A 26,418-nucleotide genomic window follows, 5' to 3' on the forward strand; every position below is an offset into this window, starting at 1 on the left:
TTCTAAAACAAATGTTTAATCTTACATTTTTATGTTCAACAGATGTCAAGGATCTTGAGTTTCACATCAATATTGAAAGATTTCCTTCATTTGAAAGTTTCTAAACAAATGCCTGACAACCATATATCAAGAGTGCTTGGATGGCGTCTTCTGTCTGGCAGGGGGGCTAGGCTGGTGGCTGACTTAATTTCAGGATAAATACAACTCTTACAACCATATGAAATAAGAATCTAGCATTCCTTAAATCCTTTGCATAATTACATTTAAGCCAATATGTTTAAGCTAATATATTTCATACATTTATCATAGGTAGCCTTTTAAAAGAATAAAGCTTCTCAAAGTAAAAAGGAAGGAACTCAGTAAAAAAACACAGCTTTTAAAATAAACCTCTTCAGTGTACACCTCCCCCCTTTCCCCCTCCTTTCCCAGCCAGCTAGATGCTTCTCCCATTAGCTCTTCCCAACATTTATTGCCTTTTTTAACTCTCTCAGTTTAAGAAAGAAACAGCTTTAGAAAATTTCCCAAAAATGCTCTCTTTTCTTCTAGCCAAGCCAGTTGCCTTTTTCACTGCTCTTGGCCTTTCAACCTTGGAAAGAAGATCTGGCTCATTTTACTGGGAGGCACATTGGTATTATTTTACTTATTTACCCATTCTTAATTGTGTTTTTTCAGCCTTGGGGCAGCATATGTAATTCTCCCTTTTTATGACTTTGAGAATTGTTTTTCTACTATAAATCAATGGGGCCCCCCTTGTCTTAGGAGAAAAACCTCTTGCCAAGGTTCTTTCTGCCTGGCATGAAACATTTGAAAATCCTTTTTTAAGCTCATTTTTAAATACAAGCCTTGATTGCAATATATAAGCTTTGATAAAAATGCAGGCTTATGATTAGGTGCCTCAGTTTTGCTGATTTCATTTAATATTCTTTGCATGTCATGAGTCTATCTCATATATTAGTTTCACCTTTTAATTGAATTACTGAAATAAATGAACTTTTCCACGATATTCTAATTTTCCAAGTTTCACCTGTAGATTAGGCTGAGAGATGGGCACAAAGTCACCCAGTGAGTGTCATGTCTGAGTGGTGATTTGAACCCAGGTCTCTCAGGTCCAACACTCTTAACACATCAGCCATGTCTGCTTGTGCTCCATAACTGTACATAGTCCTGACTATTATGTAGTTCTAACTTTATTGCAGAACATAAGAACCCAAAGGCCCATCTTATCCAGCACCCTGTTTTTACAGTGGCCAGTCAGATGTCTATAGGCGGCTGAGTGCAACAGCCCTCTTCCCCACTTGAGATTTCCAATATCTGGTACAGAGAGGCCCACAAGGGAGCCCAGCTGTCAGTGCAGATCCTGATTTATTGCCAATTATACTGCAAGCACAGACCACCTAAAGCATGAGTAGGCAAACTAAGGCCCGGGGGCCGGATCCAGCCCAACTGCGTTCTAAATCTGGCCCGTGGACGGTCCGGGAATCAGCGTGTTTTTATATGAGTAGAATGTGCAGTTTTATTTAAAATGCATCTCTGGGTTATTTATGGGGCCTGCCTGGTGTTTTTACATGAGTAGAATGTGTGCTTTTATTTAAAATGCATCTCTGGGTTTTTGTGGGGCATAGGAATTCATTCATTATTATTTTTTTCAAAATATAGTCCGGCCCCCCACAAGGTCTGAGGGACAGTGGACTGGCTCCCTGCTGAAAAAGTTTGTTGACCCCTGACCTAAAGAATCAGATGGTCCCCAAGGGCACAAAAGGCTAATCCCATTTTCGCCTATTCCCATCTATTCTCCAGAAGAATGTTTTTATTGTTCTTTTGGGTGAAGAATGGAGACACGTTAATAATGTTTTACGTGGTTTTCCAGTATTCACACGAAAACAAAAAGGAACCACAATTTTTCTCAGCTGTTCCCCAGAGCAAATTTACTTTATCTTTCATTGACCATGTGGCAAACTTTCTTCTTTTACTGCAATCCCAGTCAGAAGAGATGACGCGAATTGAAGTCAGACAACATCTGCAGGGCACAGGTTCCCCATCTCTGCATCATTGTTTTATAATCCTGATAAACCTAGGGTAATAGAAAGGACCTCTTGAAATTGGTAATTTCTCTTCCTTATTACTGAGTTGAGTATATGTTTTGGATTCCATAAGAGGTTCCCAGAGGGAAGGCAGAAGTGAATAAAAGCACAGTTCTTTGCTCATTCAGTCACTGAAGTCTTGAGGCAAAATATTAATTTAATAGACTCCGATGAATTTGAAATGGTTCAGATCCAATGCATCAGTTTTATTTCATTAGCCTGCCCCTCTTCCATTCCCATGTTTGACTGCCTCACTGAAATTTATTGGAAATCTGCCAGAAGAAGCAGTTTGTAAGACTGTTTGAAGGTTCTGTTCTAACCACAACCCTGAAATACCAAAAGTGGCTGTCAAATCTTTTCTTGCCTGGTAGGCAAGAGAGTTTAGGGAGAGATCAAACAGAACTCGAAGCCTTCAAAGGTGACATCTACTCCACAGTAAGCTGTATTGCATGAGCTCCAATTGCAGATTAACCCATCCAAGGTTTTCTACTGTACTAGCGAGACAGAGAGCTATGAACAGACCCCTAACCCCAAATTCAGCAGCTGCTTCCTTGACCTAGTCATGAACAGATGGGTACCCATGTACAAAAACAGATGGCACCAATCTTTAACTAAAAATTAAAGCTTCTTCGTGCCTTGTATTTGCTGGTGTTCCTCATAATATACCACTGAGAGCACAAATGCCTGGTTCACACACCACATTCAACTGCTTTTGTTAAAACCAAGCTATGGAACTTGCATCATGCTGGTGCAGTCTGCTGAAAAGTCTTTGCTCCACTCTGATCTACTCTGTTCCCAGCTGCCCCACAACTGTTATGCCAGTCTGACTTGTCATGGCACTTGAACCTGAGCTTGTCATTCCTGTCTATCCAAATAAACCACCACATGCCCGGGTTCAAACAGGAAGGGGGGAAGAGTATAGTGAGAACCATTCAGCAGTGTATTTTGCACTCACATGAAATTGCTGTGTGGTAAGGCAAGGCCACTGCTAGGTGCAAGGGAAGGTTATGGGGCAGGGCTCCAGGAACATGGAGCTCTGGTGTTGCTTCACCCAAAAATAATTTCAAACTGAGCCCTATATCATAGGAGGAGGAGCTGCACCCTAATGTTTAGCCCCGCCCACACTAGAAGGTGCTGCTTTAATTAAAAGGGAATCTTCTGTAATGGAGTGAGGAGCCTCTGGGCTCACTGGAGCTTCTTCAATGGAGTCCACGCATGAGGACGGCAGTGCCACAATCTGAGGCCTATAGGCTCCTCTGTTCGCCTTGCTTCTGGCGCTGGCTTCATGTGTCTTTCCCCTTTTGGTTTAGAATCTTCAGCTCTGTCTCTTGATAAAGAGCAATCTGATTCCTGATCCCTTGCAGAGCCATAGTTTGCTTTTAAACTATGGTTTAATGTGACAGGTGGACCCAGTCACTGTGTGAAAGTCACCATTGTGTCTGTAAATGGAGGCATCATGCACATTGACTTTAAAATAAAGCAGTTTTAATTGGTTTTCATAGATGTATAACAAAATACAACTAGACAACTAAAAATAATCACGACACCCTCTCCACCCCACCCCACCCCACCCCCAATCTTGCCTTCTATCTGGTAAGTATTCGTGTATTTGCAATATTCGTTCCTCTTTTAATTTTTTCCAACAAAAGTTTCCTGAGTTATACCATTAGGGTTGAATGGGAGCAGCCATCCACAGCAAGATCACCTTCTCCAGCTAAACCAGCAAGAAATGCACATAGTCACAACATCCATATTTGAAGTGATGCAGCTGATAACATGTTTCGCAGGCTCTTTTTACTCGTATATACCATACAGGTATAGTAGTTGGAACTGAAACTGTCTGATCTGATAGCAAAACCAGCTTTGCCCTCAAGCAATGAGCAAAATCGCCCTTAGAGGCTAATCTTTTGCCATGATTAGAGCAACTGCTTATATATGCACTCTGGCAATGTTGGTCTACTTTGTTTTTTCTAATTGAAGTACTGCTGGATGTAATTGAATAATCTAAAGGACATTGAAGTCAAATGGAAAAAACAGCACCCCTGTCACCGGCGGGCTGTACTCCAAAACTCACATCATTTTATTAGAAGGAATTCAGTCGTGATCTTAAGGGGCATTTATTTCACTGATGGGCTGGGGGGTCACAGAAGAAAAAAATCCCATGCTGTGTTTGCTAATGTAGATTAGCATTTGCTAATGTAGATTAGATGCACTGATTGTATTTTAGGGTATGTGCATACCAGTAGATTTTCACAGTGTGTGTGTAGATGTTTATGCAGTCCACATCTCATCTTATCCAGAGTTTGACTTTTGGGTTTTATATGCTTTCCTTTCTTTGCAACGTTATGGTCAAAACCTAAGAACATAGGGAGATGCCTTTTACCAAGTCAAATCATTGGTCCCTCTAGCTCAGCATTGTCTCCACAATTTCAGAAAGGTCTCTGTCCCAGCCCTACCTGGAGATGCCAGAGTCTGACCCTGAGGGACCTTCTGCATGCAAAGCATATGCTCTACCGCTGAGCCTCAGCCCTTCCCCCTAAGCAGTTATGGCAGCAGCCACAGGGCAAGTGCTTGCATGCATAGTGATTTCAGATGCGCCTCATCATATATTAAAAATCCCCCCTTTGTGAGCTGACCCATTCACAACGCAGAGCTAGCGAACAGGTGAAGCATGCCCACAGAGTATACTCAATTGTTTGTACTACCTTTATACAGGAATGGTTTTGCTTATTCGGTAAATGCTTTTATACATGATGGAGCGCACTTCACGGCAAGTGCTTCCATCACATCTGTTCCAGCCCTTGGTGCTCTCTCAGACAGGTACTAATTATATCGCAGGAATATAGTAAACTGCCATTTTGCAGGAGTGCCTTCCCCAGTATTGCTTTACCCACCAATTAAGATCAGGCAGGAGGTGCTCTGCTTGTTGTTGTTGTTGTTTGAATTTATATACCACCCTATACCTGAGGGTCTCAGAGCAGATAGGTAGCCATGTTGGTCTGCCATAGTCAAAACAAAAAAATTCCTTCCAGTAGCACCTTAAAGACCAACTAAGTCAGTTCTTGGTATGAGCTTTCGTGTGCATGCACACTTCTTCAGATACAGCATCTGGGAAGGGAAGGGAGCAATGATTTAATAATAATAATAATTTATTACTTATACCCCACCCATCTGACCGGACCTCCCCAGCCACTCTGGGCAGCTTCCAGCAGGATATTAAAAACACGATAAAACATCAAACATTAAAAACTTCCCTAAACAGGGCTGCCTTCAGATGTCTTCTAAAAGTCAGGTACAGTGGTACCTCTGGTTGCGAACGGGATCCGTTCCAGAGGCCCATTTGCAACATGAAAAGAGTGCAACCCACACTGGCGTGTCTGCGCATGCGTGGGTTGCGATTTGCTGCTTCTGCGCATGACGTCATTTTGTGCTTCTGCTCATGGGCGTGCGGCAAAACCCGGAAGTAACCCTTTCCAGTATTTCCGGGTCGCTGCAGGACATAACCTGAAAAAACGTAACATGAAGTAAACATAACATGAAGTATGACTGTAGTTGTTTATTTCCTTGACATCTGGTGGGAGGGTGTTCCACAGGGCGGGCGCCACTACCAAGAGGGCCCTCTGCCTGGTTCCCTGTAGCCTTGTAATGAGGGAACTGCTAGAAGGCCCTTGAAGCTGGATCTCAGTGTTCGAGCTGAACAATGGGGGTGGAGGCGCTATTTCAGGTAGATAAGCCAGTAAACCATTTTGGACTGTTCCCCACCAGTCTTCTACCCCCGTTTAGTGGGTTATAGATGGAACCTGGTGGATATTGTCCTATCTGCTGAGTTCTGGTTGTTGTCCAATGAAGGGTGGAGACATGTGGCAGTTAGTTCAAAAGTGTGCACTCTTAGCGTCTGTTCTCATTTCTCTGTCACCTCTGGCAAATAGGTTTCTGTATTCTTTTCAAAAACTGAAGTTAAAAGTTTTTAAAGGGTTTTTGAAAGGGGGACGAGGAAACACTGTTTGACTAGAGATGGTAATGGGGCAAAAACAATTATTTGTTGTCCATAGGAAGCAATGCTTCTCTTCAGCCGCTTTCCGCTCTCTTAAAAGCTGTTACCTGACTCGAGCTGGTTGAGCTGATTTCGTTCTATTTTGAATTCCATGAGGATATTGAAAGTTGAGGAATCTATGCAAACAGCCTTTAAGGTCCGCCCTAAAGGCACAATATGATTGCTGCCTCTTTCAGCAAATTTCATTCAGTATCGCTATGCCATTTTGCTCAAAATGCAACCTCTTGGCATTTACATAGAAATGAAAACCTCTCGAGTCAGCAGAAAGCAACCCGATGAAACTCTGTTTTGCCAATGTGACAAAATGGCAAACAGTTTCCGGCTGAGTGAGGAAACTGTTGTAGACTTTGCAGATATTTACAAGGAAGTTTTCTCGATGTTCAGAGGTGTGGTGTTTATTTTTCCACGAAGCTATTTCAAAGGAAGGCTGATGGGTGTGTGCCTACTTTCTTCAAAAGATGAAAAGGCCACAAAAGAATCTTTCTCACTGATGAATGCAGCTTGAGAAGCAGAATCCCCAAATTCTCACATGCAGTAGCACTTTTGATTCATTCTCTGTCTTCCTGTGTTTTTGAAGAGCCAAACTAAAGGCTACATTGTAGACCCTGAACTGTCAAAATTGTCAGGGGTGGTTTTTAGCAGGAAATGTGTGAAGGGCCTCAGACTAGAACAAAAGCATATTCTAGGCCAGGGGCCTGTGGAGTTAGTTTTATTTCAACATGGAAGTGGCCAGGATAAGAGAGAGAGAGAGAGAGAGAGAGAGAGAGAGAGAGAGAGAGAGAGAGAGAGATGTTTTAAAAATCATACATGACAGATGGCCATCCAATCTCTGTTTAAAAACCTCCAAGGAAGGAGAGTCCACAACCTCCTGAGGGAGACTGTTCCACTGTCTGACTGACAGCCCTTACTGTCAGAAATTTATTTCTGATGTTCAGTCGGAATCTCCTTTCTTGTAACATGAAGCCATTGGTTCATGTCCTACCCTCCAGAGAAGGAGAAAACAAGCTTGCTCCATCTTCCATGTGGCAGCCCTTTAGATATTTGAAGGTGGCACTTAATTTTGTGATTTAGCCCTACTTCAAAATAGTACAAAATCCGCTCAGCACACACATGATAAAATCAAAGTTCAATTTGGATTAAGAACATAAAAAGAGCCCTTCTGGATCCGACCAATGACCAGTCTCATACAGCATCCTGGGCAGTTCCCAACTAAAGTACCCTATCAGTGCAAGGAATTTACATTTGTGCGACGCAATGGGACCCTGGTGGGCTACCATATATGACTGCTGTGCTGGGTCAACTTTTAACAGCAACCAAGACTCAGCAGCAGAGCATCTGCCTTGCACTCAGGTAGTCCCAAGTTCAGTTTTCAGCATCTCTGGGAAAGACTTGCCTGAATCTTCCTGGAGAGCCACAGCTCATCTGTGTAGAGTATACTGGGCTAGATCTTATTTGGTACAAAGTAGCTTTCCATCTTCCAGTGAATGAGCTCTTGGCAAAGATCAGAGTTGAACCAAGAACTTCTTGGCTCATGGCACATGCTATCTCGCCTGATTTCATCCCGACTACATGTTCACAACAGCATTGTCCTCTTTTCAAAATGCTGACTGCTAATGTTCTATAATGAGGTTTCATCTCAGTTGTGATTTTTCACTCCAGTTAATTGTTTCTATTATGTTTGTGTGCACTCATTATTTCTCTCTTTTTTTCTCTTTCACCATCAAAACATCCTTGGCATCCAAGCTTCACCATCATTGCCATTGTTAGTTGCAATAGCCAGACTGTCACCTGCATCTTTTCTGGTAACTGAGAAACCATCTTCACCAGCAAGTCATCTTACGTCTCCCAGCCTCCAACAGTGGTAATCACAAGCATCTGAGATGACATTTCATGCATTCAATATCTTAGCCTGTAAGCTTATGCTACATTAACTTAAAATGCATTCGTTGAATGTTATGCAATCACATAATGCTGTGGATTTGGGTGAATTGCATTACAGCCACATTTGCATGTGGACATTAGCATGTGACTCTGCTTATTCACGATCAAGAGAAGGACCATGGCTCAGTGGCAGAGCACATGGGTTGTACGTTGAAGTTCAACTTCTGGCATCTCCTGTGTTCCCACATCCCACTTTGCTCATCTCCTAGCTCAAGTGGGAACAACCAGCTTGTTGTCACATGTGAATGCAAGACCATGGTTTGTTTCTCCCCTGGAACAACGTGAAGCCATTTGTTGGTTTATCGATCATGGCATATGTGAGGGAAACAACCCATGATCCAGTGTTTGCACATCACAACAAGCCAAACTTCATGGCTTGTTGCTTCCAACCATGCTAGGGGAAGAGCAAGGCAGAGGCTATCTGCTCATTTACGAAAAGCCATTGTTTATGTCTTACTGTGACATGCAAACGAGGGCTGTATATATTGCACATGATTTGTTGTTGTTCTTAGAAAGTGTTATATTTTAGGCCAGTTGGGATCTAATGCCTTGAGAGGAATCTTCTGTCCCCTGTTTTCTGACAGGTGAGGCAAGAGCAGCCTCCCTCGCACCTCTCATTTTTGTTTTCAGAGGAGTCGTTGATTCAAACCTGAGGCCTTTCTGCCCCTTATCTGAGGCTGACCCATTACCAAAGCTAAGACATGATACCCAGCCAAAGGTTGGATCTGTGACTGAGCTAGGATCCGAATGATGTTCTTTCTCTATCTACTGTTGTATTCTATCCTTTCATGCTTAATTCTCCATCACTGAAGTTTTGGCCTGCAGTTCCCAAACGGCAGGTCTGCTTTCTTCTGAGCTGTAATGTAACTATGACTCACAGTGCAGTCCTCCATGGTGGAAAGAAAATGTCCGTGTCCCTTCATTCTCTTGCCTACATAATAGCTGGCCATAGAGGTCTGTTAGAAAGTCATTTTCTTGCTCCAGGCTCTCAAGTGCGACATCTTTATTAAGCTTACCATCTTTGAGCTACCATATGTCTCCTGAAGGGCACTAAGCAGCTCCTTGCCTCCAGCCTTAAACCGCAGAGCAAGCATGAAAAAAAGGGAATATGAGCTTGAAATAAGACAAGCAGCCTAGTCTTCTTTTTCATGTTTTCATGGAAGTGAATCTCACTGAGTTCAATGGAGCTTAATCCCTAGTAATTGTGTTTCAAGTTACAGGACAAAAGTCGGTTTTTTGGCAAATGTATTAACTCCCCTTTTATGTTTAAGAGTGTATGTCCTTTCAGCACGCATATAGCATTTTTTTCTTCCTAAAAGGGGGAGTGCGCCCCTTTGAATTCAATGAATTACATGCTGAGGGGGAGGATAATCAACCATCCCCTGAACAGCTCTTTGTAAAGATTACAATGATTATCAACTTTCAATACTAGGGGAATGCATTAAGAAGAAAGGGGGAGTTGAATACACAGCTGAGATGAACAGTAGTGTACATCTTAACTCACAGCACTTCATTGTTCTCAGGGTACTGTTACAGTCTTGATATGTGTATTCATTAGCCGTGCTGTATATTAAAAAGAAGAAGGGTGGAGAGGTTCTTTTGTCAGGCCAGATCTGGAATTCATGCTTGTGTCTGGGAATGCTTAATACTAACCACCGGTGGAACTATTTGATTCTACAGTGGCACCTCAGGTTACATACGCTTCAGGTTACATACACTTCAGGTTACAGACTCCGCTAACCCAGAAATAGTGCTTGAGGTTAAGAACTTTGCTTCAGGATAAGAACAGAAATTGGGCTCCAGCGGCGCAGCAGCAGCAGGAGGTCCCATTAGCTAAAGTAGTGCTTCAGGTTAAGAACAGTTTCAGGTTAAGAACGGACCTCTGGAACGAATTAAGTACTTAACCTGAGGTACCACTGTACAAGGCTTCCACAGAATGGGAAAACTTTCAAAAACTATAAAGAAAAATTGGAGGAGAGAAATTACAGCACCTTCAAAGTTAAGGCAAAACAAGCGCCCTTGTTTACAGTGCTACCACCAGAGCCCTTTCTATTTCTATTGGGCAGAGAGGAGGGAGATAAGAGTTTTCAAAATTGCATTTGCCCAAAATGAATGTTGACTTCTGCTGGCCTTCATCCCCAGTTCCCAACCTTCTCTAAAGGGAAAAATGTGCTCAGGAAAATGCTCTGCTTGTGTTTTACAAGACGGGTGGTGGTTCAAATTCCCTTCCATCATCTGTGGAAACAGTGGACCCTTCCATGTGGCAGTTCATCATTGCCTTGGTGCTGTTCCTGCATGCAAATTTTGAGCAGTGTTCACACAACATCATCCTGGGCAAAATGCCACCCCATGTTGTTTCCTCATTTAATCCTGATTTACTATTTACTGGTGCTGAATGCTAATGATTCTTGTCTCAAGGTAAGTGCTTGGCATTGTGCATATGTAGCTCAATGCTACATAGTCATCCACACCTGAGCCCATTAAAATGAGTGGGCTTAAATGCCCCTATCTCTACATAGGTTTGGGCTGATGGACTTTACCTGTCTTTGATCAGTTGGTGGTAAATTATCTTATGGGGAACTTCCAGATTGTTGCTATTTTCAGGTAGGATCAAATCACATACTAGCAAATTCAGGGTGCACAAATAAATTTGATTTGGAGCTGTTGCATAGCAAGCCCACTTCCCTCCAAACTGAACTTTTTGTGATAAGGGTAGTGCAGTGGAAAGGGTGGGGTGACAGTTGCTTGATGCAGCAGCATCCAGCCTCCCAGCAAACAAATCAGGATGAAGTTCGGTTTTAAGAGCCATCGTTGCCTAATCTCCCTGTAGTCAAATCAGGATGAATGCTCAGTGCTCTGGGAACTTTCATTGTAGTGACTGACGAAAGATTATGTGTTGCTTATTCCAATTATCAAAGAAGAAATCTCAGAAAAGAAATAAACTTTGTAACACTAGTAGAAAATGAACAGAACGACAGCAAATGACAAGGTAGAAGGCAAAACCCAAAATTAACTGGGACTCATTATAGGACTATCTAAAGAGACAGATTTCATTAAAAACTAACACCACTTGGAAAATACGCCAGTTAGGGTGATTGGCTGGAGAAGGCATCCTAAACTAAAATGTAATCTGTGCCATATTCTGAACTTTCTATTAGATGACTTGGCAGTGAATTCTCTCCTCTTCCTTCCACCACAGATTATTAAGCAAATCTTATTGACAAAGATGTAATCTCACTCACTTTGTTTTTCCGCTTGCAACCTCCAAGGTGACGAAGATGCTAGCGGTGGTGGTGATCCTCTTTGCCCTCCTGTGGATGCCGTACCGCACCTTGGTGGTGGTCAACTCCTTCATGGACCCTCCTTACCTGAACATCTGGTTCGTCCTCTTCTGTAGGCTCTGCATCTACCTGAACAGCGCCATCAACCCCATCATTTACAATGTGATGTCTCAGAAGTTTAGAGCTGCCTTCAAAAAGCTATGCAAATGTGGGGGGAAGAGGACAGAGATTGCCACTCAGTACAACGCTCCTGTTTTCTACAGCACCATGAAAGACTATTCCCATGACAGTTCTGAGCACAACATCACAGAACAAGAAGATCTCAATGGCTACCCGTCATCAGCAAGGAGGAGTAAACCTTCCAAATAAACGCATCACACAACACTAGCTTTGGTAATGGCAGCCACCTACTCAAGTAGTTCCAAGAATGTGTGAACAGCATGCCACAGGCCTGATGCTTCCCTCTTGCCATTTGTACGTAATATTTATACAAGGCCAACCAGTTTGTTTTGTGCTTTAATGTTAACTTCGGGTCAACCTTGGTCAGCATTTTGGATCATTAGGCGTTCTGTAAAGACTGTTGTGGTGCAATGGAATTTCCTGTGACGTATGCATCTCATAATTGTGCCCAACGTGCAATTACAATTGTGTCAAGGGAGACTGAGGGCAGTGTCCGCGTACCCCAGCCCTCCCCATTGGCCAGACCCCACTGCCATCCACACATTGGAGGGAATGGTCTGAAGGGGGAAGCAGGTCCTCCTCTTCCAACCTCCCCTTCAGGGGAGGGCCAGGCCAATAGGGATGTGATTGAGAGAACGTGGCCAACATATAGGGCCCCACTCTCCCCTTCACACGAGTGTAATCACATGGGAGCAAATGCCAAAATAAAGATAATACTTGCAGTGTGTTACGCTTGGTTGTTACCTGCAGGAGCAGCTTTCACTGAGCATTTAGGCCCCACAACAGTTACCATGAAGACTTCAGAAAGAACTAGTAGAATATCCAAGTTACTGTAACTCACTTTATCCCAAGGATGTTTCTTACATTAAGCAAATTGAGTCTATTTTGCTCAGTGCCGTCTGCTCTGACCGGCAGTGTCTCTCCATTGTTTTCAGCAGAGACATCTTTCCTGTCCTTCTATACCAGAGAAGCCATTTCAACTGGGGATGTCAGTGGCAAAGCCTTCTGCATTTTTTAAGAAACCGCTCTCTCTTATTACTTTATTGTGGTCCTTCCCTGCATGGCTTTGGTGTGATCAGGGAGAAAGGTCTGTCAGGGTGCCATCAGTCTGGGCCACGTGACCTTGATGCACGACCACTGTAGCATGTGTCATTTATAATAAATCTCAAGGTACAAGGTTAATGACCCATATGACAGCACCAGGGTAACTCCTTTATCACAAGACTTCTTTTTTAAAAAAGGCTTAAATCACTCAGCAGTAGTAAAGACATTCCCTTAAGATTTCACCTGGCTGCTATCCTCATTGTTGCAGCTGATTTGTCAGCTGTTTTAGTTTCCCTGTGGTATATTTCCTTTGGAATAAGCATATATTTTGGTCCTGCACTGCTGGGTGTGTTGTGCTGTGTCGCTGTATGGGTGGGTTGCTGTCCGTTGTAATTTTTTTCTATGCAGGCAGCTATACCGGCGATGGATAAAAGGTCTCCCTAATGCACACCTGTAAATTGTAAATATTTGCAACTGTGGTGGCTTGATGTGCTTTGGGGGAAAGTACTCCAGTTTGTACCATTTATTGAATCTATCACCGTGAAATGTAAACTGACCAATCTGCGTTCCAGTTGTAAAATGAAGCACGTTTCACAGTTGATACTGTTTATTGGTTTATTGCATTTGTAGCCAACGTAGTGCTTGCCAGATGTTTGTGGAATACAGCTGTAGCCAGCATAATCAGTGGTCAGTGATGCTGTAGTCCAAAATATCTGGAGGACACCCCATTGCTTACCTGTGGTTCATGACGTTTGTCTCCTGCCTTTCCTCCAGTAGTCCAAGTAGTTCAATATTGTCTACAATGACTGATATACACGGTTCTCTCCTCATCTCCATTTTTTACCCTCACCATTGCCCTGTGAGGTAGGTTAGGTTGTGACATAGCGGTCCAAGTCAACTATTGTAATGAGCTTCATGAAATGTAAGAAGGTCCCTTATACCAAATCAGACCATTGGTCCATACAGCTCAGTAATATCCGCACTGTGTGACAGTGGCTCTTTTCAGACATGAGTATTTCCCAACTTTTTAAAATGAAATCTGTGGCCACTGAGGCCTCATTTGTCAAAAGCCAGTGTGGTCCCATGATTGGACTAGGAATGAAGTGTTGGATTACTTAGAAGACCCACTTAATAATAGTAATAATAAATTATTATTTATATGCCACCCATATGACTGGATTTCCCCAGCTACTCTGGGCAGCTTCCAACAAATTAAAACATCAAACACAGCAAAACATTGAACATTAAAGACTTCCCTACACAGGGCTGCCTTCAGATGTCTTCTAAAAATCAGATAGTTGTTTCATTTGCTTGACATCTGATGTGAGGGCTTTCCACAGGGCAGGCACGACTACCGAGAAGGCCCTCTGCTTGGTTCCCTGTAACCTCATAATGAGGGAACTGCCAGAAGGCCCTCAGAGCTGGATCTCAGTGTCTGGGCTGAACGATGGGGGTGGAGGCACTACTGCAGGTAGATAAGACCACCCTAGGTAAGTTCACATGTGTGCTAGGTGAGGCTGCAAAATGATGACTGATCCATGGTTATCTAGTCATGATAGAATTGGAAAATGGCTGTGAAGGCTCACCAAAAGAGCATCTCCTTGGCAGTTTGAAGGTCCCAGGTTTTTTCTCTGGAATCTCCAGGTAACATGGTGTCAACACCAGGGAAAACTATGGCAGTGAGTTGGTTTAGAAAAGGGCATACTTTTCAATAACCATTATTTTAGGGAGAAGTGGGGGAAAAAATCATATTTCCAAAGTTGTTTTCCATTCCAAAACTGTAATTAGTGAGCATCATGTGGCACTGCTGATTGCCTACAGTAAGTCATATTGCTACCGTGGCACTCCTGGCTCTAGCCGAAGCCAAGCGAACGACGACACGCTGAGAAGCCTCTTTTGCAGCAGGGGAGATGTAGAACCACAGACCAGCTTTAGACTGCCATTGTCCGTGCCTTCCTCTGCTATGCTGACTGCACATGCAGTCCCACCTGCAGTGCAGCTGAACGTGAGGCCTGTGAATGGTGGGGGCTGTGGAGGCTGTTTTGAAGGTCAAATGCACAGCAGGTGTGCGCCGCACAGGCAGAAAATCTGCTGCACAGATCTAACTTTGGGGACTTGATGCCATTTCTGTTTGTCAAAGTTCTTTGTTGTTAAATGCTAGAAACACAGAATGCAGAAAACAGTAGCGGCCCTGCTTCTGTTCACCTTTAAAAGCGCTGTGCAATTTTTAGTCTTGGAGATGCTCATTAGGCTGCTGAAAGCAGGCAGTTATCAGTAGGGTGGAGTGAATATATCAATTACAGTTTCTCTCAGTTTCTCATTTTTTTCTATATTAACTTCAGTCCTCTGTTTTGGCATCAGATGTGATTATTATTTTCTTACAAGCTCCTCGCAAAAAGATCACCATCAGCTTAATGCGAATTTCACCTAATACACACATTTGTCTTTGCAATTTTGCCTAACAAACAACATTTTTGCAAGCAAGGTGCACTTTCACATATGCATATTCCCCCCTAATATATGCATTTTTCTACACTTTATTTATTTATTTTGCAAAATATTTGTTTGCACAACTGTATCACAACATTAAGAGAAACACAATTTTGACAGATAGCCGTGTTTTGGTTCACATCTTGTTTCAAGAAGTGAGAATTAAGTAGGCTCACGTTGAAATCTTAACTGGACTGAATTGCTCCTCCTGTCCCTCATTGTCAGTGTGTGTGGAAGCAGTGACAGTCCGTACAATATGCATGCAGGTGATACAGACAGTGGATTAAATTAGGAGCCATTTGAAATGGCTTCTATGATTAAAACTCCCGATAAGTAATGCGGCCCATTAGTGTCTCCGTTGGAGTACAGATCCTGATGCATCTCCTTATGAAACAAATAGTTAGAGGGGTGCTAAAAGTTTGCTCTGGCTTCTTAAAGATGAGGCTTTATTTACCTCCACCTTCTGATCTTCAGAAATGGTCACAAATGCTTGGGAAATGTGACGAACATCACCACCGTATTAAACTTTGACAGTGATCCCTTTGATTCCCACACAGTGTGTTTCCATAGGAGCACTACCTTAAGACTCGGACTCAGAACGCAAGGGAGAAACTTGCTAAGAGGAAGGCGCGCTTGGCAAATCCACACCGTGATCAACTCTCGCCTGGGAACCAATGTCCCCACTGTGGAAGGACGTGTGGATCCAGAATTGGCCTCCGCAGTCACTTACGGACTCATTGTTAAAACCATGTTTATGGAAGACAATCTTACTTGGCTACAAGTGATTGCCAAAGAAGAAGACCTTAAGACTGCTGCCTTAATGGGTCATTGTGACCTCAGCTGATATGTCACCCAAATGTTCCCTTCAATGCATTGAAGGTAACTAATGGTGAGGTGTGTCTCTTCCTCCAACTGCTTTTTAAAACTATTCAGAATATAGAAGAAACTATCAGAATAGATTCCAGGGTGGCGTGCAATAATTACACACACACAACAGCCAGGTGACAATACAGTGCACAAAACCACGGCTGATGAGCAGCAAAACAAAAACAACAACAAAGAAAGGAAAAATATGTAAAATGCCTGCTGCAGCAAGACAGATTTAGCCTCGTGTATTTTTGCTAAGCCTTCTTGGTCAGATGTTCCACAGCTGGAGCTGAAAAAGCCAACTCTCTGTTTCAGGGTGGGGAACCTTAGACCCAAGGCCAAATTCAGAACTGCAGTCTTCTCTTTCATGCCCTTGGACTCTGCCCAGGTCACACCCCTTCCCCCAAGACACACCCCTTCCCCCAGGACACACCCCTCACTGGCCTTGCTTCACATCCTCCTTGACTGTTATTGTCTGGATAGAATGTGCCCTTGAACTCTGATAATAACTCTTTCCTGGATACATAGTAATGATGGTTGTTTGTTGGCTATTAATGTCCTTTACAAAGGCAACATGTTCCACTCATTGTTCATCTCACTTTTGTCTCTGCTCTGTCCGCTACTGGCTTGGGACCCTCAAAAGGCTGCCCAGTACGGCCTTGGCCCAGTATACCTGAAGGAGCATCTCCAACCCCATCGATCTGCCCGGACACTGAGATCCAGCTCTGAGGGCCTTCTGGTGGTTCACTCACTGTGAGAAGTAAGGTTACAGGGAACCAGGCAGAGGGCCTTCTTGGTAGTGGCACCAGCCCTGTGGAACACCCTCCCACCAGATGTCAAGGAAATAAACAACTATCTGACTTTTAGAAGACATCTGAAGGCAGCCCTCTTTAGGGAAGTTTTTAATGTTTGAAGTTTTATTCTATTTTTAATGTTCTGTTGAAAGCCGCCCAGAGTGGCTGGGGAAACCCAGCCAGATGGGCGGGGTAGAAATAAATTATTATTATTATTATTATTATTATTATTATTATTATTATTATACCTCACTGCCACTCTAGTTGGCATGAATCTCACTTCAGATAGAAGAGGCGCTCTGAGAAGGGCATCAGTAGTAGCCCTCAGAATGTGGGAAGGATAGTACACAGATGGGCGCTCCGTTGGGTATTTGGATCCCAAGCCAGCAGCAATTTTAAAGGTAAGTGCCAACACTTAGAACTAGGCTGTGAAATGAGTAGGCAGTCAGTGAGGAACTTTTTAAACCAGGTGGGAGGTGACCCAAATGAACTGCTCCCTTACAAAATTCTGGCAGCTGCATTCTGCATTGACTGAAACTTCCAAACCTCCTTCAAAGGAAGCCCCACATGTATTACATTGCAGCAATCAAAATGGGAGTATTACCATAGCTAACTATGGCCACACTATGCCTATTCAGGAGTGACCACAGCTGGCAAACAAAGTTATACGTAGTTGCGGAAGAAACTCTGTGCTATAAAGCCACTTGAACCCAGGAGGAGCCACATGCTAAAAAAAAAACACCTTCATTTTTAGGTGGAGCGTCACTCTGTCGAGAACTGGTTAAACATCCTCTTTCTGAACAAGAGAACCATCTACCCACGGCACCCAGCAGGCTTTGGGCTGTAATATTTCAGCAGCGCTCTGTTCGACACCTGAATTCAGCCCCACCACCCGCCTTCTGTTGTCCATCATTGTTGCAGCAGCCCCTTCAGCACACTCTCAGCTCAGGAACCAGTCACACTCCCCTAAATCTGCTTCTGACCTTTGTCTTGTTAGTACTGAGCTTCAGTTTATTGGCCATCCTTCAGCCCATGATCAAATCCAGACACCAGTTCAGAAATTTGGCAGCCTCATCTGACTCTGAAGACAAGGATAAATAAAACCATCATCAGCATATTGATGGTTCCTCACACCAAATCCCCAGGGGACCTCACCCAGTGGCTTTCTATGGATATTAAAAAGTATAGGGGACAGCAAAATAATAATAATAATAATAATAATAATAATAATAATAGGGGACATGGTGGGACTCCCATGGAACTCTGTAGCATAAATGCTGAGGGACTGAGCAGAAGGACTTAGTACACTGGTGGGACCTTGTGGGAAAGGTGATTGCTGAGACTGACACGGGGTCAAGAATAAGTTTTTTTTTTAAATTTCCCTTAAAAGAAAAACTGTGAATAATACACTTTCCCTATTGCAGCACGTTTATTATCACAGGGCAGATCAGTACTGAATAATTGCCTAGATCCCCATCATTTCTCTCTAAGAACCACAATGTCCAATTTCTTCCTGTTCGTATATCAAATTAACACTTTCCTTACATCCCCCCTCCCTCTCTGGCAGCAATGACTTTCTTCTCTCGATTTCAACATCCAAGTAATTGTTCTTGAATGATTCAATTAATCATTAAAACAGCATATACATTGCTGTGATGAACAAAACAGACTATTTTTTCCCCATGCTGCAAAATGTTTCGGCTTCCAGCATCATCAGTTGCTCCAATAAAAATGTGATTCTGTTGTTTCCAAGGTGGCCGTTACAGAGCCTTTATCTGCTGGAGCCAAGTGATGTTGGTTGAAGCCATACAGTGAGTACATTCAGAAGTTCTCTGTTTGTTAACATTGTTGGATCTGTTGGCATCTCTGTAGCAACTACAGTGGTACCACGGGTTAAGAACTTAATTCGTTCTGGAGGTCCCTTCTTAACCTGAAACTGTTCTTAACCTGAGGTACCACTTTAGCTAATGGGGCCTCCCACTGCCGCCGTGCCACTGGAGCATGATTTCTGTTCTCATCCTGAAGCAAAGTTCTTAACCCGAGGTACTATTTCTGGGTTGGCGGAGTCTGTAACCTGAAGCGTCTGTAACCCGAGGTACCACTGTATTGATAAGTCAGCCAACCGGTAGTTCTCAGAATTAAATGGTTTGCTTCACTTTTTACTTTATTTCACCCAAAACACCCAATTTGTGTTTTTTAACGTGTGTGGGTTACCTGCAGTTTTACCTACCTAAAGTGTCTGGCATCCCATTTTTTTTTACATTCTGTGACATATAGATAATATTTCAGGACCTGCAGGTAATGTTCTGTTTGATGTAATATGTTCTACCCATCCTGGTGCTTTTGAAGGCAGCTGTCTCCATGAGATGCACGCAGGTGAGACATCATTTGGAATTGCAAGGCGGAGATCCAGGATTGCTGATACACGGCTCAAGTATAGCTCCCACTTATGGTTTGCATAGATATGGTATGGAGATCAGCAAAATGCTATAAACAGAAGGCTTGCTGATAGCTTTGGCATTTTTATCGGAGCAACTGACAACATAAATGAAAGATACTCTGTTTTGCTAATCACACTAACGTGGGAATATTACATGTATTTTCAGTTCTTAGTTATGTTTAATTCATGCCAGAGCTTTACCCATCTTTGCTGTAATCAAGCTTCCATGCAAGTCAATTGGGTATCTGAAATATACAAAATGAGGGCTCATCATAGCCTACGCTGAAGTTAATGGAAAGATTTTAGCTTAGCTGAAACAGGTGCCTTGGGTTATTTCCAGCACTGCAGGTTGGGGGGTGGCAACTAAATTTGCTAATTCAACTTTATGTAGTTTGTATCCTGTGCTCTATAATAGACATCCTCAGACTGAGCAACCGGCAAACGTCAGACCTGCAAAAAGGGTAAGTTATGGGAAGAAAAGAGGCACCCAGTTTTATAAAAGCAACTTGCAAGGTATCTTTTTTCAAATAATAGGGAATTCAAGCGGTCAGTGCCAAAAGAATGGATCCCAAACAGAACCCCTTGGAATCAAGAGGAAGGTGTCAGCATGCTGAGGGAATTCTGGAGTTTGCAGAAGTACAAAATAAATATTTTAAAGAACCCTTTGAAGAGGGTAAAGGTGTTTCAAAAACCAATGCAATTAGGATAGTATGATCAGTAGCTATGGAATGTTGCTGAACAAGAGCTCTCTGCTAAGGAGGCGAAGATACAAGGCGACATTTGTTGCAAGTCGTTTGGTAAGGATTGGGCTGGTAAGGGATGCAATGCATGAAGCCTGGAGGCGTCAGGGTAGTGCTTTTGGTTTTGGCAAGGGAAAGTGGGCACCTCCATACCACAGAATGGAGAGATACGCGAGCAAAATGCTGGGCACACCTTGTCAAGTTTTTCTCACCAACAATGAGATACAGGACTCAGCTATACAGCAGCAAATGAAACGTTATGAATGTGTTGTAATGTGCAATATACAATTGCAACACTAGATGGCATCTGTGACCTATAGCAAATTCAATGCATTTTTCAAAACGATTATTAAAAAAGTGTTTTTAACATGTGTGCAGATTCCACCCTTGAAACTTGAAGAAATTTCAGAGCGAAAAGTTAGATAATTGAAAATTGCCACCCCATTTTAGCCAAGACAGTTTCTATCCTGTGAATTGTAAACACCACCAATCAAGAGTTCCTAAAACGCTTGAGGTTAAATGTTACATATAAAATATTTCTTCACAAATTTTAAATTCGGCCAACATATTCTATATCTGAATACAAAACGGGCTGTTTTAGAACTCACATTTAAAATGTAATTCTCAAAACCCTTCTAAAACTAGTTCTCACATCTCACCAAATCATTTCAGCAAATGTGGAATGATAACTATTAAAAATGCTTGATACTCAGGATATAGATCAGTTCGGGCTTCCAAAATTCCCTTAATGGCAGAGGAGGTGATTGAGTTTGTGACAAAGCAGTGCACCTCCTCCCCTTGCAATAAGGTGTTTTTCATTCCTACCCTAGGGCAACAGCCTCAGATTTAATAAGACTTTGCAATCTGAAATGTCACAGAATGGCTACTATTCAGAAAGACAGAGAGAGAATATAAATGAAACATGAATCTCATTTTTAAAGACTTCCTGAAAAGGAAGCAAGACATTATCAAAAAGAAAGATATGACTCTATTACGCTTTTGGGGTTTTTTTTGCATAAAATATATAAAGGCCACAATCCTATCCTCATTTTCTTCCTTCTGAAAAGATTGCACTGTAAAAGTCATAGTAAGTTGAGAGTTGCTGAGGGGCTGTAGATGGGATTGATATAAACCAGTTCCTTCTCCAGTTCAATCTGTTTTGCTCTCCCACCCTGAATCTCAGGACTCTCCCCACTAATTAGTGCAGAATGGCAATTAGTGGGCAAGGTAAACTGCTACAGAGTCAGGGACATCCAGCAAGTATGAAGAGGTGGAATCCTGCAGTGCTGAGCTCTTGCCCACCTCCCATCATCATATTAATGCAATTTGTCAAAAGTTGTTTGTTTATTTTGCAATTCATGTTTTGAAAGAACCCCTGGAGCTCCTCAATCAGCACATACTTGAGGGCATCCTAAGTTTTCTGTTCAGAGAGTGCTTAGAAGCAACTCCTCATCTTCACAAAACCAGTGAGCAGGAAGTGGATGCAGAGAAGTGATTTCTCTCTCTCTCTCTCTCTCTCTCTCTCTCTCTCTCTCTCTCTGCCTCTTTCTCTCATATACTACTAGAATCTGGAGTTGTCCAATGAAGCTAAATGATGGGAGATTTGGGACAAAAAAAATACTTTTATCACAGAGAGAATATTCAGTAGGGACAAGGAGGGTGCTGTGGTCTAAACCACTGAGCCTCTTGAACTTGCCGATCGGAAGGTCAGCGATTCAAATCCCCGCAATGGAGTGAGCTCCCGTTGCTCTGTCCCAGCTCCTGCCAACCTAGCAGTTTGAAAGCATGTCAAAGTGCAAGTAGATAAATAGGTACCACTGTGGCGGAAAGGTAAACAGTGTTTCCGTGTGCTCTGGTTTCCCTCATGGTGTTCCATTGCACCAGAAGCAGTTTAGTCATGCTGGCCACATGACCCAGAAAGCTGTATGTGGACAAGCGCTGGCTCCTGAAAGTGAGATGAGCGCCGCAACCCCAGAGTCGCCTTTGACTGGACTTAACCGTCCAGGGGTCCTTTACCTTTACCTTTTACCTATTCAGTGGGATTTGCTTCCAGAAGCAACTTAATCTCTATTCATGTATTAATAGGGATGGACGGGCCTATTATGATAGTTTCCAACCAGTTCTACCTGGGGACGGGACTAAGTCTGTCTCCTCCCATTTCTACATGGATTTCAAAGGGAAAGGGTTGGACCTTTGGTGCCCTATATGGCTTCCAATTCCTGCCTTATGGTTTCCAGCTGCATTTGGTAAGTGGTGGTACGTAGTTCTATGACCTCTCTCATAGCCATAGTTCTCCACCTGCCACCATCCTGCTCCCTGCCAGAATTTATTTATTTTTAAAACTGCATTTCAAAATTTCAAATATTGGAGCCAGGATCACTCAAGCATGACATTTGAATTTTCTAGATTTGGGCTTTCGATCTGGGGGTGGAGTGCTTGCTACAAAACAGCCATCAGTATAGCCATGGTCCTGTGCACTTGACCCCAAAGATAAATTGGTCGGTCAACAGGCAGGAACTGGATGAGATCCTAGCTGGAGCAAATTCCCAGGTTCAATGGGACTGTGGATATGGGCCATGCAGTGAGGAAACTGATACCATCAGTTATTTAAAAGAAATGTTTATCTCAAGTAGACAGCACGGGGGATTTGCTACACTTCTCAGCCTCAGAAATAGATCAGATTATTAGGACAGCTGCTCCCAGAATTGCACTCCCCGTTCCAAATGCCTCCTTCTACATTCCAGCTGACCGCAAGGACATGGCCCTTTTATAAGAATTGATTTGTCAGCTCAAGACATTTGTGAGGGGCTTTACTTTATGTCTCAAACACTCTCTCTCACACACACAAAGTAAGGGCGGGGGACAAATTTGATTCAGTTCTCATTTAAAGGCAAATTTGCATACCTTATGCTTCTTAAGACCATGTACAAACTTGAAGCACGGCCATCTTTCAAAATGTGCATTTTTCCAAATTTTGCAGTGAAGTTCTCCAACCAAGTAATGTGTACTAAAAAAAAAAAGCTATATTCTATGGGAAAGTGCTCATAAATAAATGTATTGGTGAAGATAACAGATAAAATGCATTATATTAGGAGAAAATACTTGCAAAAATATTTATATTAGGTAAAATTGCATTAAAAAGTGTGTATTGGGAATAAAATATGCACTAGAATGCTGGGAAGATACAGAGATGTGGAGAGCCAAAGTCTGCTCCAACTGTGGGAACTCTCCAACATTCCTGCTCTCCAATTCTGGGAACATGGCATGAAGGGACAGTTTAAACTTTGCACAGCTAACATGGGAAAGCGGATGCTTGGACTCACAAGAGACGCCCAAGCAGTCTGTGTTGCATATTATCTACATATATACTCCTTCACCCCATCGCCACCTCATGAAAGTTCAGCTTCTTCGTGTTGCTTTCCGCCCTCCAGAGGGTAGAAAGGCCACTTATTAATTTTAGTCAGTTACCAACACTGCTGCCATCCCTTTCCATCCATTCTCCAAACTGCTCTGGGAGAAAGGTCACCACACTTAATCTTGCTTAAAGGATGGGGACTTGAGAGAGGGAGAGAGGGACTTGTGCTGAGCCACTTGGAAAGTTCATGAATGAAACCAAATAAACCTCTGCTCTCTCTCTCATCTCTTACAAGCAAAAGGGGAACCCTTAGAGGCACAGACTTCTTCCTTGCACTCTTGTAGTGAAACAGATGAGTTCTGGAGGCACATGTTGCTCATGCATCTCGCTACGTGTGATATCTGAACATCTCCACTTCACATGTTACACAAAACCACTTTTTAAAGAGGCAAACAGCTAGAATTCCTGGCAATCACTTGAAATGGTACTTAATGAATTTACTGCAAGTAAATTCCACCTTCAATTTTTCACTTATTGTTCTTAGGAACCACCCACATATAATACATCTGCTTTAAGAAACAGTTATACATATTTACACTGTGCACTTTCAGCTCTGACCTAACCATGTTTACTCCTGAGTAAACACAATTGATTTAAACTGGAATTACTTCAAAGCAAGCAGAGTTATGGGCTTACTTGCAGACACCTGGTACTGTCTCCCAGAAGACCAGTGGTTAGCATGCTATGATGGCTGGATGGTTGGCATCTCAAGGGTAAAGTAGCTGTCATCCTATGCCTTCCTTGGTGAGTAATTACCCTACATTAAGAAAATCCATGGTGTCATCTGTCTCCTTGACCCAGTCTTCCCTGCCAAAGCAGTTTTGAAGCAATGCCCACTGTGTTTTTTCCCCCTGCTCTCCTTTCTGTAAGTAAATGCTCCCAATTTGCTCCATTTGCAGGAATCGAATGTGTATTCATGCCCAGTCACTTGTGTGATTTGATGCCAGTCCTGCTCTGCTTTGCACCCACAATGCCAGTGCTCTTTTGACAAAGCCAGGTGCTTCTGCTGATACCCAGGTTTGCCTGCCTGATAGCTCAGGGTGCCTAAGTAAAGTTCAACAACCCTTTAATCGAGATACAGATTTGGATCATGGATCCAGAAATTCCAAATCCATACAGACCTTCTGGTTAATCACGGGAGGCCCCCCTCCCTGGGATCATTTGAGATCCATTAGATGAGACCAGAAGTATCTCATGTTTCCCTCACAACAACAATTCACAACAGGCAGAGGTTGAAAAAGTCTGGTCTTCATTTTCAGGTGCTATGCTGTGGTTAATGCTTAATGTGTCATGCTTAATGACATCATCAGAGCCTGTCTCTGTGACATTACAGGGACCTGCCCCATGACATCACTGAGGTTTGTGGCCTAAAACCTCAGAGTCTGAGATGCTCCTGACCTGACAATCGTATTCAGAAGTGCTTTTTTAGTTTGTTTTTAATGAGAAGCTAGCATTTTAGCCTCCTCCTCTGTTTAGTTTTCTTTGTATGCTAGTGTTTATAATAATTGGAATGATGTCCAAATACTCTCAGCAGACCCATCAAAATATATGGATTCAAGTACAAGGACTATTGATTTAATAGGCCTACTTTGAACAGAAAAGGTAAAAGGGAGAAATGTGCTAAGAGGAAGGCACGCTTGGCAAATCCACACCGTGATCAACTCCTGCCCAGAAACCAATGTCCCCACTGTGGAAGGACGTGTGGATCCAGAATTGGCCTCCACAGTCAATTACGGACTCATTGTTAAAACTGTGTTTATGGAAGACAATCTTACTCAGCTATGAGTGATCGCCAAAGAAGAAAAAAGACTTTGAATAGAACTACTGTTGGATATAAGCCCTGGGTTTTGTGACAGGGGTAAGTAACTTCCAGCCCATGAGTCAAGTGCAGCCCTCTCTCCAAGTCAAACCCCTCACCAGATGTACTCCACACCCTCAAGTGCTTTTGTTTGTTTGGAATGTTTCCTTGAACTTTCATAATGCTTCTTGTTTAAGGGGATTGAAAGATGAGCTGGCAGGGCCCGTAGAAACCTCTGACTTCCGCATAGCTGAAATGGAGCCTACTGCACAAGATAAGAGACACATTGGCTGGTCCCCTCCACCTGTGACCCCACTACCACTACTGGCATGCAATCCTGAGGTGAGAGGGGGTGTTTCTCTGAAGGGGAATGCAGCTCTTTTGCTGAAAAAGGTCCCTATAACACTTTTATGGTGTGCCCTCCCTGGTATCATTACACGTAGGTCTTTAAATGTTTTAAATAATAAACAAGCACACATATCAATTACTGCTGAGATGTTCCCACAATTGTGAAGCCTGAGGAGATGATGATGCCTCCTCAGCTGTTGCCATTGGCTACAGACTACCTGTGATGTCACAAAAGTACATGGCAGCTGAGTTGCTATAAAGGTGAGCCTGTTCCTCTCCCCCAACAGAACACAGTGGGCAACAGCTCTGACATTCAGCACTGCCCAGTCTTTGTCCACCTGGAGGAGAAGTGGCAGGTAGATGGAAGCAGTCACCTGGCTGTGAGGTATTATGGTGTGACTATAAAGCAAGTCTACTTCCTGAGCGGGATCACAGCTTGAAGGCAGCTGCTATTCACAGTTGCACATGTGATAGGGAACTGGCTGATGTCTAGCGATGGACCTAGCAAAAGCTGGCAGGTGTTGGTGGGTGGAAGCTGGTGGAGATCACATCGGGAACCAGTGCTAAAGCAGGTTGGTGTTTGTGGATGTAAGCTGGTTGACATTCACATCTGGAAGCTGGTGGACAGAAACCAGTGGATACTTGTGGGTTAAAACTGGGCACTGATGTAAATGAACGGAGAGTGAAAGATGAGTGAATATGTCCATCGACATTCCTCACGGATGTTGGTTGGCATATGCTTGCGTGTATGAATGGGAGGCTTCAAATGCAGGTAAGGCAAATGGTATGTGTAAATGTGGTATGTGATAGGGAACTGGTGGACATTCATGAATAGATGAAATACTCAAGTTGCCAGGCTGAAATTAGTGGAAATGCATGTTTTTCTAAATGCATCTACACTGTAGTGGTCATTCTTTTTCTTCAAAGACAGAGGAAAATATCACT

General features: G+C 43.0%; 1 protein-coding gene and 1 long non-coding RNA gene across 2 annotated transcripts in view; both read left to right on the top strand.

Annotated features, from left to right (window-relative positions):
* LOC310847948 (thyrotropin-releasing hormone receptor-like) overlaps positions 1-12,549 on the top strand; it is a gene marked incomplete at its 5' end in the record, with an annotated part of 34,969 nt that extends 22,420 nt beyond the window's left edge. The window contains one exon of the mRNA XM_083746301.1: positions 11,346-12,549. Coding sequence (XP_083602427.1) covers positions 11,346-11,726 — 381 coding nt within the window. The 3' untranslated portion in view covers positions 11,727-12,549. The remainder of the gene's footprint in view (positions 1-11,345) is intronic.
* LOC310848003 overlaps positions 1-26,418 on the top strand; it is a 222,727-nt gene that overhangs the window by 30,979 nt on the left and 165,330 nt on the right. The gene's annotated exons all lie outside the window — the stretch shown is intronic.

Source organism: Podarcis gaigeae (genome assembly GCF_964106915.1).
Source record: "Podarcis gaigeae genome assembly, chromosome: 6".
NCBI lineage: Eukaryota > Metazoa > Chordata > Lepidosauria > Squamata > Lacertidae > Podarcis > Podarcis gaigeae.